We start from the raw sequence: 13,409 nt of genomic DNA, 5'->3' as shown, positions 1-13,409 counted from the left end.
ACAGTGTAATTTCCTTACAGATGGGAGCTTGTCTTCTGAAGAAATTAGAACACATTGAACAGATTCTCACCCATAATAAAAAAGCTATCAGGATGTCTAAATGCAATTAATATACTTAAGGAAATAGATACAACATACGTTCTGAACATAAACATCATTTCCCTTTATAGAAAAAACATGTTAAGAAAAAAATTAGATACCACTTTACAAAAAAAGATTGAGTGGTAGAGTTACTAGTCCCTCAATGTTTTACTTTCCTTGAATTGTCAAACTGCTTTCAAGGGATTTGAAAATAATTATTTCAGTAAAAAGATGTAGACCTCCTGAACTTGCATAATTTCCCATAAGAAAAATTTAAATCAGAATTATGTAAGTACATCACTACAAATCCAGTTGGCCCCGAGGCAATGCTTGGAAAGAAATAAGGATGCAGAAAGCCACAAAAACCAGGTTAGTCTCAAGCCCTACTGGTCCTCAGCAATCTTCCTTTCCTTGGTGGTCGTTTGGAGGAAGACCACAAGTGCATAAACCATGCACGGCGTTGACAAGATTTAAAAGTAAAAAGTGGTAGAATATTTTACCGAGAACCCAAGCACAGCGTAAGATGAAAGGGAAGAAATGCACTAAATTAAAGGTGAGAGAGGCTGAATAGTGTCTAACCAGTTTAGGGCTGGCCGTCAGTGAAAGCCAGTGGTGCACGGGAGGAAATAATGAGCAGCAAGGCTAAGATTACTCGAGTGTGTGGTCGGCGTTTATCACAGCGTTTGTGTGGATGGGAGTTTTTCCTCTCTCAGCAAAGATCCTGGGAAGGGATTTTTAGAAGCCCTTTAGATTCCCTGGCCAAACTATGGTTCTCAGCCATGATATTTTTATATCATCACAAATCATGGAAGCCATAAAGTAGCTTCTGCCATCTCACTGTTGTCTATCCAGTATCCTGCCATTTCCTGTTGATCACTTAATATGGACTCTTACTCATATTTGCATCTACTTTTTGCTGCCTTGCCACCCTCTCCGACACACAATGACTCACTAACACAGCCAAACGTCAGTGACCACATCTATCTTGTCTCCTCTGTCCCCAGAGTATTTGTGAATTAATAACGAAAAATTAGAACAGGAATTTTTATGCATAGGTGTTTATTGCAATAATAATACAATATTTAAACATTGGAAAGGAGAAAAATTGTTTAACAATAGATGAACTTCAAATAGTAGTATATTTATACCTTATTATGCATTCATCAAAATGCTATTTTAATAATGTTTTCAAATAGCAAAATATTTAAAATAAAATTTTGGAGGAAAAGGAGGGTTAAATCTGCATAGACATAATTGTGGTTATACGGTATACATAATTATATGATTAGCATGTAGCTATATACTTAGCATATGTATAAGACCATGAGACAGACAGTATGAATGGTCAGAGAGGATGTGAGCAGACGTCACATGCACCAGTATGGACCCCGGAGTCAGGCTGCCTGAATGTGAATCCCAGTTTTGCCCCTTAATGAGCAAATTACTTAACCTTGCTGTTCCTCAATTTCCTCCTTTGTGAAATGGGGAAAATAAATATACGGATGATGTTGGGATTAGATAAGTGAATTTCTACTTAGAACAATATATAACAGAGTAAATACACAATTCTTAGCTATTATGATCATCTAAATATACACACACGTTGTAAGTACACAAAATGAACTTAGGCATACACACAGACAACTGCAAAACTATGCAACATTGAGCAAAATGTTATCAGTGAGTATTTCTGACTTTTGAGATGGTGGAAAAAAACTTTTGTGTTTATTTACTTTTTTTTCCTTTTTTTTTTCCATTTTCTATATCTTTCTGGAATGAGTAAATGTTTTTATAATCAGAAATAAAAAATTTTTTTGTATGGTATTTAAGAACAGATGAACTGAGTTACACACACATATAATACATATACTTAAAATACAACGTCTTATTAAAATATAACATTGCTTAAAATAGTGCTCAGCACATAGGATGCATTCTTGGAGCATTTATTAAATTAATATAAATGGTAATTGAGGAACTGGACACAGTAATTAGTAACTAGAGGATATTCAGCCCAAGAGATTTGCGGGAAAGGCAGTTAAAGGAAAAAAGTGAAATTGTAGAAGAAACAGTATCAGTCTATCAAAGTTTGAGTTCTATAATCCTAAGACTTAGGTATGTTTGCTAGGCAGCATTGAAGAAGCCAGTACAAAAGGAAAGTTAGAAAATCTATGAAGTGAGGAAATAGGCTTCATGGCCAAATTCAGATTCCAGATAAGCTAGGGAAAATAGAGTAAAATAGGATAAATTTGTTGTAAAGAGGAAAAACTTTGACACGATCCTAGAATAAGGAATGTAGGGCTGGGTGTATGTATGTAAAAGTTTGTATTTAAAAAAGCAAAAAAATGACAGTTCTATTTTTGAGTTTTTGAGGAAGCTTCATACTGTTTCCTGTAGTGGTTGCACCAATTTACATTCCCATCAACACCCTTTTCTCCACATCCTCACCAACACTTGTTATTTCTTGGCTTTTTGACAATAGCCATTCTGACAGGTGTGAGGTGACATCTCATCGTGGTTTTGATTTGCATTTCCTTGATAATCCAGTAATTCCACTTCTGGGTACCTATCCAAAGAAATTGAAAACACATTCAAAAAGATATATGCATCTCAGTATTCATAGCAGCATTATTTGCAATGGCCAAGATATGGAAGCAACCTAAGTGTCCATCAACAGATGATGGATAAAGAAATTGTGAGATACACACACACACACACACACACAATGGAGTATTAATCAGCCATAGAAAAGAATGACATTGTGCCACTTACAACAACATGGATGGACTTAAAGGGCATAATGCTTAGTGAATAAGTCAGGCAAAGACATATGCTATATATTTTTACTTATACATGGAATCTAAAAAAACAAACGAATATAACGAAACAGAAGCAGACTCACAGATACAGAGAACTGGTGGTGACCAGAGATGAGAATGAGCGAGGGGAGGGGCAAGATAGGTGAAGAGAATTAAGAGGTACGAACTACGAGGTGTAAGTTACAGGGAGGTACTGTACAGCACAGGGAACACAGCCCATATTTCATGATGACTTTGCATGGAGTAGAATCTATAGAAGTATCAAGTCACTGTGTTGTACCCCTGAAACTAATATTGTAAGTCAACTATACTTCAGTAAAAATAAATAGAAAATAAAAGGCACACATTTAAAGCAAACTTTGCTAGATTTTAATTGAATTCCAGCCTGATGGCTCTAAGTAACTACTGTGGGCAGTGGGCTAAGTAGTGGTAAAGACCCTCATCTATAAAGGTCCAGTGCTGACACTGGTCTAAACCAACATGCTTCAGAAATGATAACTCACAGAGGGGTGTGTGTGTGTATATACATACATATATGCACATACACACACACATGCACACACACCACACACACGAAGAAAAAACATAAAAGCAAGGCTGGAATTTCACAGGGTGCGTCATTTAGGAACATTTCACTCCCACTTAGATTTCCCCAATACAGTCCTTCTGTAGCCAGTTACATAACTGTTTTCAGACTCAAATGATTCAATTAAAATCTAGCAAAGTTTGAAACTTTCTCAAATGATGATTATAATTCTAATAATTGATATTAGTAATAGAGTATAATATTTTTATAACAAGCAAAGAATCTATCCATGTATTTTACATTTAACCACCCCCATCCAAATAAGTTTCTCTAACGTGACTAATTAGGAAAGAATTTCAGGAACTAAATAAAAACAACAGTAGGACATCCACAAGTACCAATATCCTAATGTTATAAAGTCGCTTAGTCTCCTAACCAATGTTAATTAGATCTACAAATACAGTGCTAATAAAATCCACCAGACACCCATGGGCCCCTCACTGAAAATATTTGTGGGAATTCTTGTGTCCATGATGTCTGCAAATTTTATTAATGCTAAGTCAACATTTCAAATTTTTAAAAATTTAATAGTTTTAATTAAAAAAACCCATATACACTAAATTTCAGATTCTGTGGGAAACCCCTAAATTTTACCCTCTGTGGCCAGAATTAATATTTGACTATGTGATTTAAATTAAGGAAGACATTTATTTTTATATACCCAGAGGTAATAGACTCACTTGAATAAATCTAGTAAATAAAGCTAACTTTGCTAAAATGTGTCTTTAAAAGAGTAAGAGTTCAGGTGCACTTAATGGAATGACATGCACTATAAGCAGAAAATTTAATAGTGTAGGCTGATTTTAATTCTTCACTTTACTATCTTAAAGGATTTAAGTAAAAGCAACTTAGCAAATTTTTTCCTTCCTTCCTTCCGTCCCTTCCATCACCATGTTCTATTCTTTGTTTCTGCACTAGCAATTCTGTAACAGATAAATGAGGCATGCATATTATAGTAATTTGGCTGAATTTATTTTCCAGAAAGAGGTAAGAAGTAATAAATATAATAAAATATAATTTTGTGGGAGTTCTACCACAAATCACTTCAAGTTTGCATAGGTCACCGAGATTTTTCTTTATTGCTTAATGTTCAACATGCAAATTCTGTCAACTTCCTGCTTACACACATGCATATTTGTCTATATAACTTAGACTACTTTCTTTTTACTTAATATCAACATTTTTCAAAATGGGAATTTCTAAAAGTAGAAGACATTCTTAAAAGTTAAATGTATGTTACCATTAATTTTTGCTATTTGAGGTTGTCAACTGCATATGCCATAGAAATGACTGTCAAAATTTAATCATCAGAAGTAAACAGGGAACATCAACTGTGCTACTAGAAAATCATCTGTGATCGAATCAATATTTTTGTCCTCATATCTGACTGTGTAAGCAAGTTTTACAGCCAGAGTTCTATAGTGTTCTTGACAGACATGGCAATAAGATAACATTGCAAATCTTTAAGAACTGTGTGACCATTCTACTCAGTTTTCTTAAGCACCAACTCATATGTGCCTACTGATGATGTAAAACTCAGAAACATAAATTTGTAGTGGTGTAAATATCAAAGTTAAATATTAAATCATGAAAATACACCAACAATGGAGATCACTTAAAACGTAAAAATCAACAGATGTTTTAGTTCATTGATGTAATCTGCATTTTCTCGTAATCAGGACAATTTTAGTAGAAATATTTAAATGATAATTGAAGTTATTTAACAGTTACAGCTATGGTAGGAGGAAAATACCCTCTATAAAATATTTAAATAAAGAAGTGGAAATCTACACAGAAAGAGCATTTTCAAAGTACAGAGAATGTATGGAATTTATCAGGAATATAAAATAAAAATTTATAGAGCTTCAGCTTAATTTTTGAAAGACAACAAAATATAATGAATAGATATTCACAGATATTATACAATAGATTACAATTTAATAATATACATTCTAGATGCCTTAAATAATAATAGAATATAATTGGGTGTAAATGGTTTCTTTGTATTAGAACAGAAGAGCAACATTGAATTAAATTGTTCTATACTCTGCATAATTTTTAGTTGGCTTAATCTGGTTATTGTGAAGGGCTAGACACTTACCTTGAATTCAAGGCCATTTCTCTTGTCCTTAGAAATCACTGTGGGTATAAAAATGGGGAGATACTCCTTTAAGTCAATTAAATGCCAGCTTTCTTATGCTGAAATATATTTCTACGTAAAAATCTAGCAGTGAGCTAAGGTATCACTTTAAAATGATGAGGATAGTAGAGAGAGCAGAATTTAGAGGACACAAGTAAACAGGGATACCAACCAAGACAAAAACATGAATGAAAAATTAATCCATCTACAGAAATGTAAATTGTATACAAATAAACATGTGTGAAGATCTTTAGTTAAGTCAACATTTTACCTGCTTCCTATCCCTCAAGTCTTTTTCACCAAATTATACTTAACTTTTGTATGTTAAAAGAACAGAAGTAATGACTGCATGTGTGTGTATATTTTTATGTCCAAAACCAGAACATTGAAAGGTGTTCTGGGGGGAGGGTATATCTCAGGGGTACAGTGTGTGCTTAGCATGCATGAGGTCCTAAATAAACAAACAAACAAGCAAATAAATAAATAAACCTAACTACCTTCCCCCACCAAAAAAAAAAAAAAGTGTTCCAGGTAGCTGCATTAAGAATGCTATTAAAAGTGTAGCTCATTGTAACTGTGATTGTGAGGTACTTGGCAATCCTATAAAATAGCAATTAGATAAAATTTAATATGCAATGTGGTTATTCATTCATGATTGATGAAATTTGGTTTTAGTTTCCTTTTCCCCCTGTACCATGAAGAACGAAATAATCATAGGATGGTTTTACATTTTATAATCTCATTCATGGAAAAAAGATTTAGAAATACAGACTATATAGAAAAGAACAGATTTGTTCATTCACACTGAGATTTGTCTTCTCTAAACCCAAATAAAAGATGAAAGTCTATTGAGAAATCATATAAATCAATATTAAATGCCAATAAATATACGAAGTGATTACCAGATCATTTTCTTGTAAATAATGCAAGCACAGGTGTGCAAAACATACCCCCAAGAAAGATTAGAATGTTTGTTTGCTGTCTTGGAATTCCATCTTTCAAAATGTCAGAGCTTCCCTTACAATATTCACCTTGCCTCCAAAACTTAAATGTAAGGCTTTACTGACATCTGCGCTTGGATTCTGGGCTCAGAAACAAAAAGGACAGAAATGGTGCTTCTGTTTCTGCAGATCTTGTATATACCATTACATTTTTCATCTGAAAAGTGTATGTTTCAAGGATTTATTAACTTACAAGTCTAGAAAAATTGGCAAACTAATACTTAACATTTCCTTGTTTCTACTTTCTAAAATGTCTTATTCAGTTTCCCACCAAAATACCTTTTGCAAATTAATTTGAAATATAAAAAATGACCCTTTTTACTTATTTGCAACACAAATTATCTAATCCAGCTGCCACGATAGTGAGCTTTTAAATAAAGGGAATACAGTTAAGAGGGGTACATACTTTATTTCTTTAATGAGAAACTAGTATTTTTCACTAAAGAAAATATTTCCTACACACATGGTATGTTCCAGACATTCTAAGTGTTGGTTATAAAGTTGAGCAAGACAAACAATATCCTTGACACCAGGGAGCTACCTTTCTGTCCGTCTGTCTATGTATCTATCCAACTATCCATCTATCTGTATCATTTATTGTAACTATTTTATCAAAACAGTCAACACATTGCGTCCAGAAAAAAAGACTATTAGCATGTTGGTATTTGGTTACGTTCGCTTTGTTAGTTCATTTTAAACGTAATATAAATCATCAGAAGATGCAATGCTCACTGCCTGATCTTGTTTTTAAATGTGTGATTTCTAAAATAGCTAAAAGAAACGTTCCTAGGAAAATGTTACGGGCATTCTTTGGATGTATTTAACTTAAATAGGAAATACTAGTCAAAGGATGTTCATGAATAAGTTGAACACATTCTACTTGCTTGCTATACAACTTTCCACAAGATCAGAACATGATATAATATCTATGAAATCAATAGGCACTTGAAGCTATGATAGTTAAGGTAATGGCTATCACTATCTGATGATTGAAGAAATCTTTTTTTTTTTTTTTTTTTTGCTGTCAGAAGTAGCTTAGCTATTCCTAGAACCTTATTCTCTTTACTCTCTTCAATGTGAAAATCAATACAATTGGACAAGTTTCATGCAGATTTCTGTTGGTATCCTTATGAGAAATGCATACACTTAATTATTAGTCTGGAGACAAATGACATCATTATTATAACATATTACCCATGAATGTATTATAACTCATTTTTAATTCAGGGCTCCTTTCAGGACCTAAAAGAACTTTATAAACTTCTCAAAAGGAATTTTGAATACTTGTTTTGATTTATTCAAAGATGCCTTCTAAAATTTTTGGAATTTTATGTCTTTAGTTTGAATTTTATCAAGAAAATTTATCTAAATTATTATGTTTTTATATTAACTGGGCTATACCTTGTCTTGGGTATGTATTTTGTCTGTACATAATAGCAAAATTGTCTCATTTTTCCAGTATTTAAGCTACTTTTTTCTTGCCTATTTACAATCTAGTGATACAAACTGAATAGCAGATTTACTGGTTATCTTTGTCTTTTGTTTCTGAACTCAATGCTTCCCTGTGAAGAATGGTATTTGATATGTTTAAAGTAGAAATTCTAAGTAGATAGTGGAAGTTCTTTATGTTCCTAGTTTTGATCATGAATATGGGTTAATATTTTTTGTTTTATTATTTTATTTCTCTCAATTGGTGTGTATATTAATGCATTTCTGATAGAGAACTTCTCTTACATTCTCAGAATAAACACCGTATGGTCATGATGAATATTTTATAACACTTCTAGATTCCCTCTGCCAAGATTAGCACTTAGAATTTTTCACCACTCAATCACAGATTAATCTATAATTCTCTTCTTTTACACTATTTTCATCAAGTTTAAGTTTCAATAATTTCCTATCTCATAAAATATCTTAGGAAATATGCTCTTTCAAACTTTCCTAAAACGTATTTTTTATCTGTTGCTGAAAGTTTTGATAAAACTCACCTATGAAAATTAGCTATAAAACTTGGTTTGTTTGTTTCAAGGAGGAATACGGAATTTGATGTGTAAGTTATTTAATAGCAATTACTCCGTCAGCTCTTTTTTTTTTTTTTTTTTTTTTTTTACTTTTTACTGAGTACTAGAAATTATTTTCTAGAAAATTTCAAATATCTCAATTTATAACTTCAATGGATTCAAGTTTTTCAGAATCTTCAATTGTATTTTATAAATATCAACTATAACTCTAGTTGTTTTTAAAATTTTTTTAAATTAGTTGGTGTTTCCTCTTTCTTATTGATCAATTTTGGTAACAGGTTTTTGATGTGGTGAGAAATTTGGGGGATTCTTTGCTGTAAGGAATGTCTTTTTTCCCCTCCCTCCCTCCACTTTACTTTATAAATGGTGAATTTGGTTTTTGCCACTCAGAGTCATACTCCCAGTCACCACGGACCACATTTGGATCCAGAGCCAGGCAAACTCTTGGCTGCAGCTGCACTGCTGTTTTGTGTTTCTGTGTTGTTTCTGGCCAGTGAAGAGTTTTATTTGTACCACTAAACATGCTTATGTTTCTTAATGACTTTTTAAAAATAGGTCTTATTTCTTACTGCTGCTTAGAGTGGAGGCAGGACAATCAATGCATCATCTCACTGTATCATCTTGACAAGGATTGCTTATATACTCTCATGTCAGCAATCATTTTACTATGAACGTGTAAATTATTTGTACCATTAGATTGTAGTCTGATATCCAAAATGCCATTACATCATATGGTTTGTTTTTATTCAGCCAGAATCTTAAAAAGATTGGATAATTAAACCATCAAACAGTTCCATTTTCTCAGATGAATGATGATCCATTGGCAGCATTTTGGAAAGTGTAACTTACTGTGCTGAAACAATAACTCAGATGGTGGTATCTGAGTGACCCATAAAAGTTAATACAATTTTTGGAAGGGTCTAATATAGTCCCAAAGAAGAGCTGGGAGAAAGTAGGTCACTCTGTAAGCAAACCTCAACATCCCAAAGAATAGTGGAGATAAAAAATGATTCAGAAACAGGAGCCACAGTAACAGAATAATTCAATTGTGCAAATTGCTTCAAGCATAGAAAAGCAAGCAACTGTGTCTAGTATTTATTTTAGAAAATGTACCCCAGCTCTTTACCATTATTTATGATTACAGTGGGCAGTATTAGATCATTTCACTTAAAAACTTTTAAAGTGCTCTCACATGTATTTTCTCATTTGATCATATTACAGTTCTGTGCGATAGGGTATAGATATGTTTCTAAACCTACACACACACACACACACACAGCTAAGATGGGTAGATAGATGTTACATGAGTCTCCTCATTCAAAACAATTGCCCTGTTTACTATAATGCAGACATACACACCAAGATTGTCATTTCTTTTTTGACAATAAGAATTAATAGGCAATGTGAACACCATAAAGAATGTTTTGACGTATCTTTGTTAATGTTAGCTAGAAGAGGAAACATCTTTCCCCCATAAATTTTTTAAACATCTATATTTGATTTGAAGAAATTCAAATTTCTTACTTGTACATGCAAATCTGGGTCATTAACCATTCACAGGGATGAAGAAACAGGCCTAGTATACAGCTTACAGAAAGCCAATGATGATAGAGCATGCAACATGGCATGTCATTTTTTAACACCCAGTGAAATGTAAGAATAATTTTTATTTTTAATTACATCTTTGAGTAGTTTAATTTCAGAAGAAATCACAAAAGGAAAAAAATGTATCATTGTCTTCAGAATTCCTTTGGAAAAATAAAGTAACTCTTGTTATAAACTTATAAGTTTAGAAACAATTCAATATTAGGCTTAAGTTATATTAAATGTAATGAGAGAAACTTTTTTTAAACAATAGGAATTATCAAAAAATAAAATAAAATTCTTGGTGAAGTAGTGAATTCCTAATTCTGGGATGATTTAAGTGCAGGTGGTTTACCAGAGGGATTATGACATCAACGTGATGATTGTGTAGGTGATCTTTGTTTCTTCCAATTTCAACTGTCTAAGATTCTTTGGAAATGTTGACTGTTAAACCTCCAGATGTTAATTTCGGAAACTCCTCCTTTCTGAAGTTAAATATGATCTATTCTTTAATTCAATGAATCTTTGTGTAACAACTAGTATATACCATGTACCATGCAGATGCACTGGGCATAGAGTGGCAAAGAAGGACACGATCCCTGCCCTCATGATACTTATATCTGGTAGAAAATACAGATGTCAAACAAAAGCACATACCTGGATACCAGTAGGAAATCATATTTTGATATGTGACATGAACTAAAAGGTCAGGTTGCTATGAGATTAAGGGTAAAGTTCTATATGATCACGAAATGCCTCACCAAGGGAGTGACACTGAAGCTGTCACCTAAAATAAGAGAAGGAAGTCAGGCGAAGAATGATGAACATGCCATGGTCATAAAAAAAACCCAAAACAGGCTGTGCTAGAGGATAGTACGTGGGTAGAGCTTTGAAGATTGAGAAAATTTTAAAAATCAGTTCTTCTGATACATAACAGATGTGCAGAGAACAGCCTTGAGAATGCTGACATTGACCCAAGTGTCATAGGTCCTTGTAAGGAGTTGTTATTTACTGTCAGTTTAATGAGAAGCTATGGAGAAATTTCACCCAGAGAGGGATAGAATAAATACTGTGTTTCTAGAGTTCCACTCTTTAATGTGGCGTTTGTACTGAAACCGGAGAGGTGAGTTGGAAGCTAGGGTAGGAATCCAGGGAAGAGACTGTGATAATCTAGACCACAGTAGTAGCGGGCAAGTGGGGGAAAATTTAAAGATAAAAGGAGATTTAATAGAATTTTCTGATTTATTAGGGAGTGGCTGAAGTCGATGTGAAAAACTAATGGTTTCTGAACAAGACAAAATAGCTGCTAACAGACTTTTCCAACTGTGGTAAACAGTTATAAAAATGGGACAAAATGTATTTAAAAAATGTATAAAAACAAGTTTGAGAGAAATGGACCACACTGAATTTTGAGAAGAGAAGCAGATTAAACCTGCATTTCTCACTGGGGACATTTTTCAAACCGCTGTACAGAGAAACAGAGCCAGACAGAGAACCCTGGTCTCACTGAGTGAGGAAACAGGTCAGAATCTGGGGCTGTCGGAATGGCTGGGATTTACAGAGTATCAGAGAGAAGAAAAGGAAAGAGAAGCCCTGCAAACATCTGCACAGAATATGCCCGAGGTCCTGTGGCAGGCCCTAAGCTGGCCATGTGCAAGGCAAGAATCTAGAAGGTCCAGCGGAGAACAGAGACTGAGAAGCTTGAGAGGGCTCAGTACTGGGCAAATGCCGGGGTCCCTTCCCGGTTGTACTGGAGGCTTTCAGTTGAGACTCCAGAAATACTGTTCCCTACAAGTAGAATCATGCCTTAGAGGTAAGAGCTCTGCTCTACTAGGGGGATAAGTTAAAATACATCTGTGCTAAAACGGATTAAAACCAAGCCCCAGCAGTGTCTCGGTCTGTTCAGGCTGCTGAAACAGCATACCGCAGACTGGGACGCTCCTAAACGAGGAACATACATGCTGAGGTAGCCCATGATGTACGAACATGATACAGTTGGAGGGGTATGCAATAAAATGATGAAATGGAAAATAGACTTAAATTTGAGTAACACAATTTAAATGATAATTCTGCATTTAGATAAGTATTTGTAAGCAATGTTCTGTAAAATGCTACTGATGTGTATAATTTCCTTTTCCATGCAGTATATTTCTGTTTTTCAGAAAATAGATATTCCAGAAATTCACTTGTCACAACTGAACAAATTAGAGCAGTGTTACAACTGATAGTTTTCAACAGAAATATAAGTAATCACAGCCTTTATTTACATGCTCCCATTTTGGAGGGAAGGCCCTAGAGACAAACCTTAGAAAAACGATGGTGGATGTTTTTAACCTGTGGCTTTGGGTAGAAAGTGACCATTGTAAGTAGTCCAGATGGAAGCCAAAAATAAGAATAATTAAGGAACATAAAATTTTAAAAGTCAGTCACAGCCAATAAACTTCCCAAATGTGAAGGATCAGGTTGTCAGATTGTGAGTCTCTCTTACTTCCTCAGTCCTTAAATAAGGCAAAGTTCAGTTAAATCTGGATAGTTTAACAGAAAATGTATTTTTACTTTATATCTTAATGAGATCCATTTAATGTTGGTGAAAATACTTTCAACAGAAAATAATTAAGGGAAAAACCTGTAATAACATGATATCCAAAGATATATTCTAATTATGTTAAATAATTATTGACCCAGAAACTTATATCCCACATAACTAATACACAAAAAGGAACCAAAGACAATATTTTTCATAAATTCATTCATTAAACATTATTTTTTCAGTTGTTCTGAAGGTTATTAACATTAATTTATGAAGACATTGGTTCATTAGCTCAATGCATAGCCAACAACAGTGATTTCTATTCCTTGATTATTATTATAATTAATTATATATGAGATTTTAAAATGTTTTTCTACTAAAAATGCCTAGAAATACTATAATAATGTCAGAAAACCATTTAGATCTTATTTTTATGCCTAAATAGTATTCCACTGTATATTTACATAAACCACATTTTCCTTATTCATTCATCCATTGATGGACACTTAGGTTGTCCCTATGTCTTTGCTACTGTAAATAATGCTGCAGTAAACATGGGGGTTGCAGATATTTTCTCAAGTTAGTGTTTTCATTTTCTTCAGATAAATAATGAAGTGAAATTGCTGGATCATATGGTAGTTCTATTT

General features: G+C 33.5%; 1 protein-coding gene across 1 annotated transcript in view; it reads right to left on the bottom strand.

Moving 5' to 3' along the window:
- Positions 1–1,178: 1,178 nt before the first annotated feature.
- Positions 1,179–13,409, bottom strand: part of CCDC102B (coiled-coil domain containing 102B) — a 187,257-nt gene continuing 175,026 nt past the window's right edge. Inside the window, exons 8-9 of the mRNA XM_064480425.1 lie at positions 5,588–5,625; positions 1,179–2,647 (exon numbers count right to left, since the gene is read on the bottom strand). Of these exons, the coding sequence (XP_064336495.1) occupies positions 5,623–5,625 (3 nt within the window). The 3' untranslated portion in view covers positions 1,179–2,647; positions 5,588–5,622. The remainder of the gene's footprint in view (positions 2,648–5,587; positions 5,626–13,409) is intronic.

The sequence above is a fragment of the Camelus dromedarius genome, chromosome 28 (assembly GCF_036321535.1).
Source record: "Camelus dromedarius isolate mCamDro1 chromosome 28, mCamDro1.pat, whole genome shotgun sequence".
Taxonomy (NCBI): Eukaryota; Metazoa; Chordata; class Mammalia; order Artiodactyla; family Camelidae; genus Camelus; species Camelus dromedarius.
Note: the sequence above shows the minus strand (reverse complement) of the source record. Positions and strands in the feature narration are given on the sequence as shown.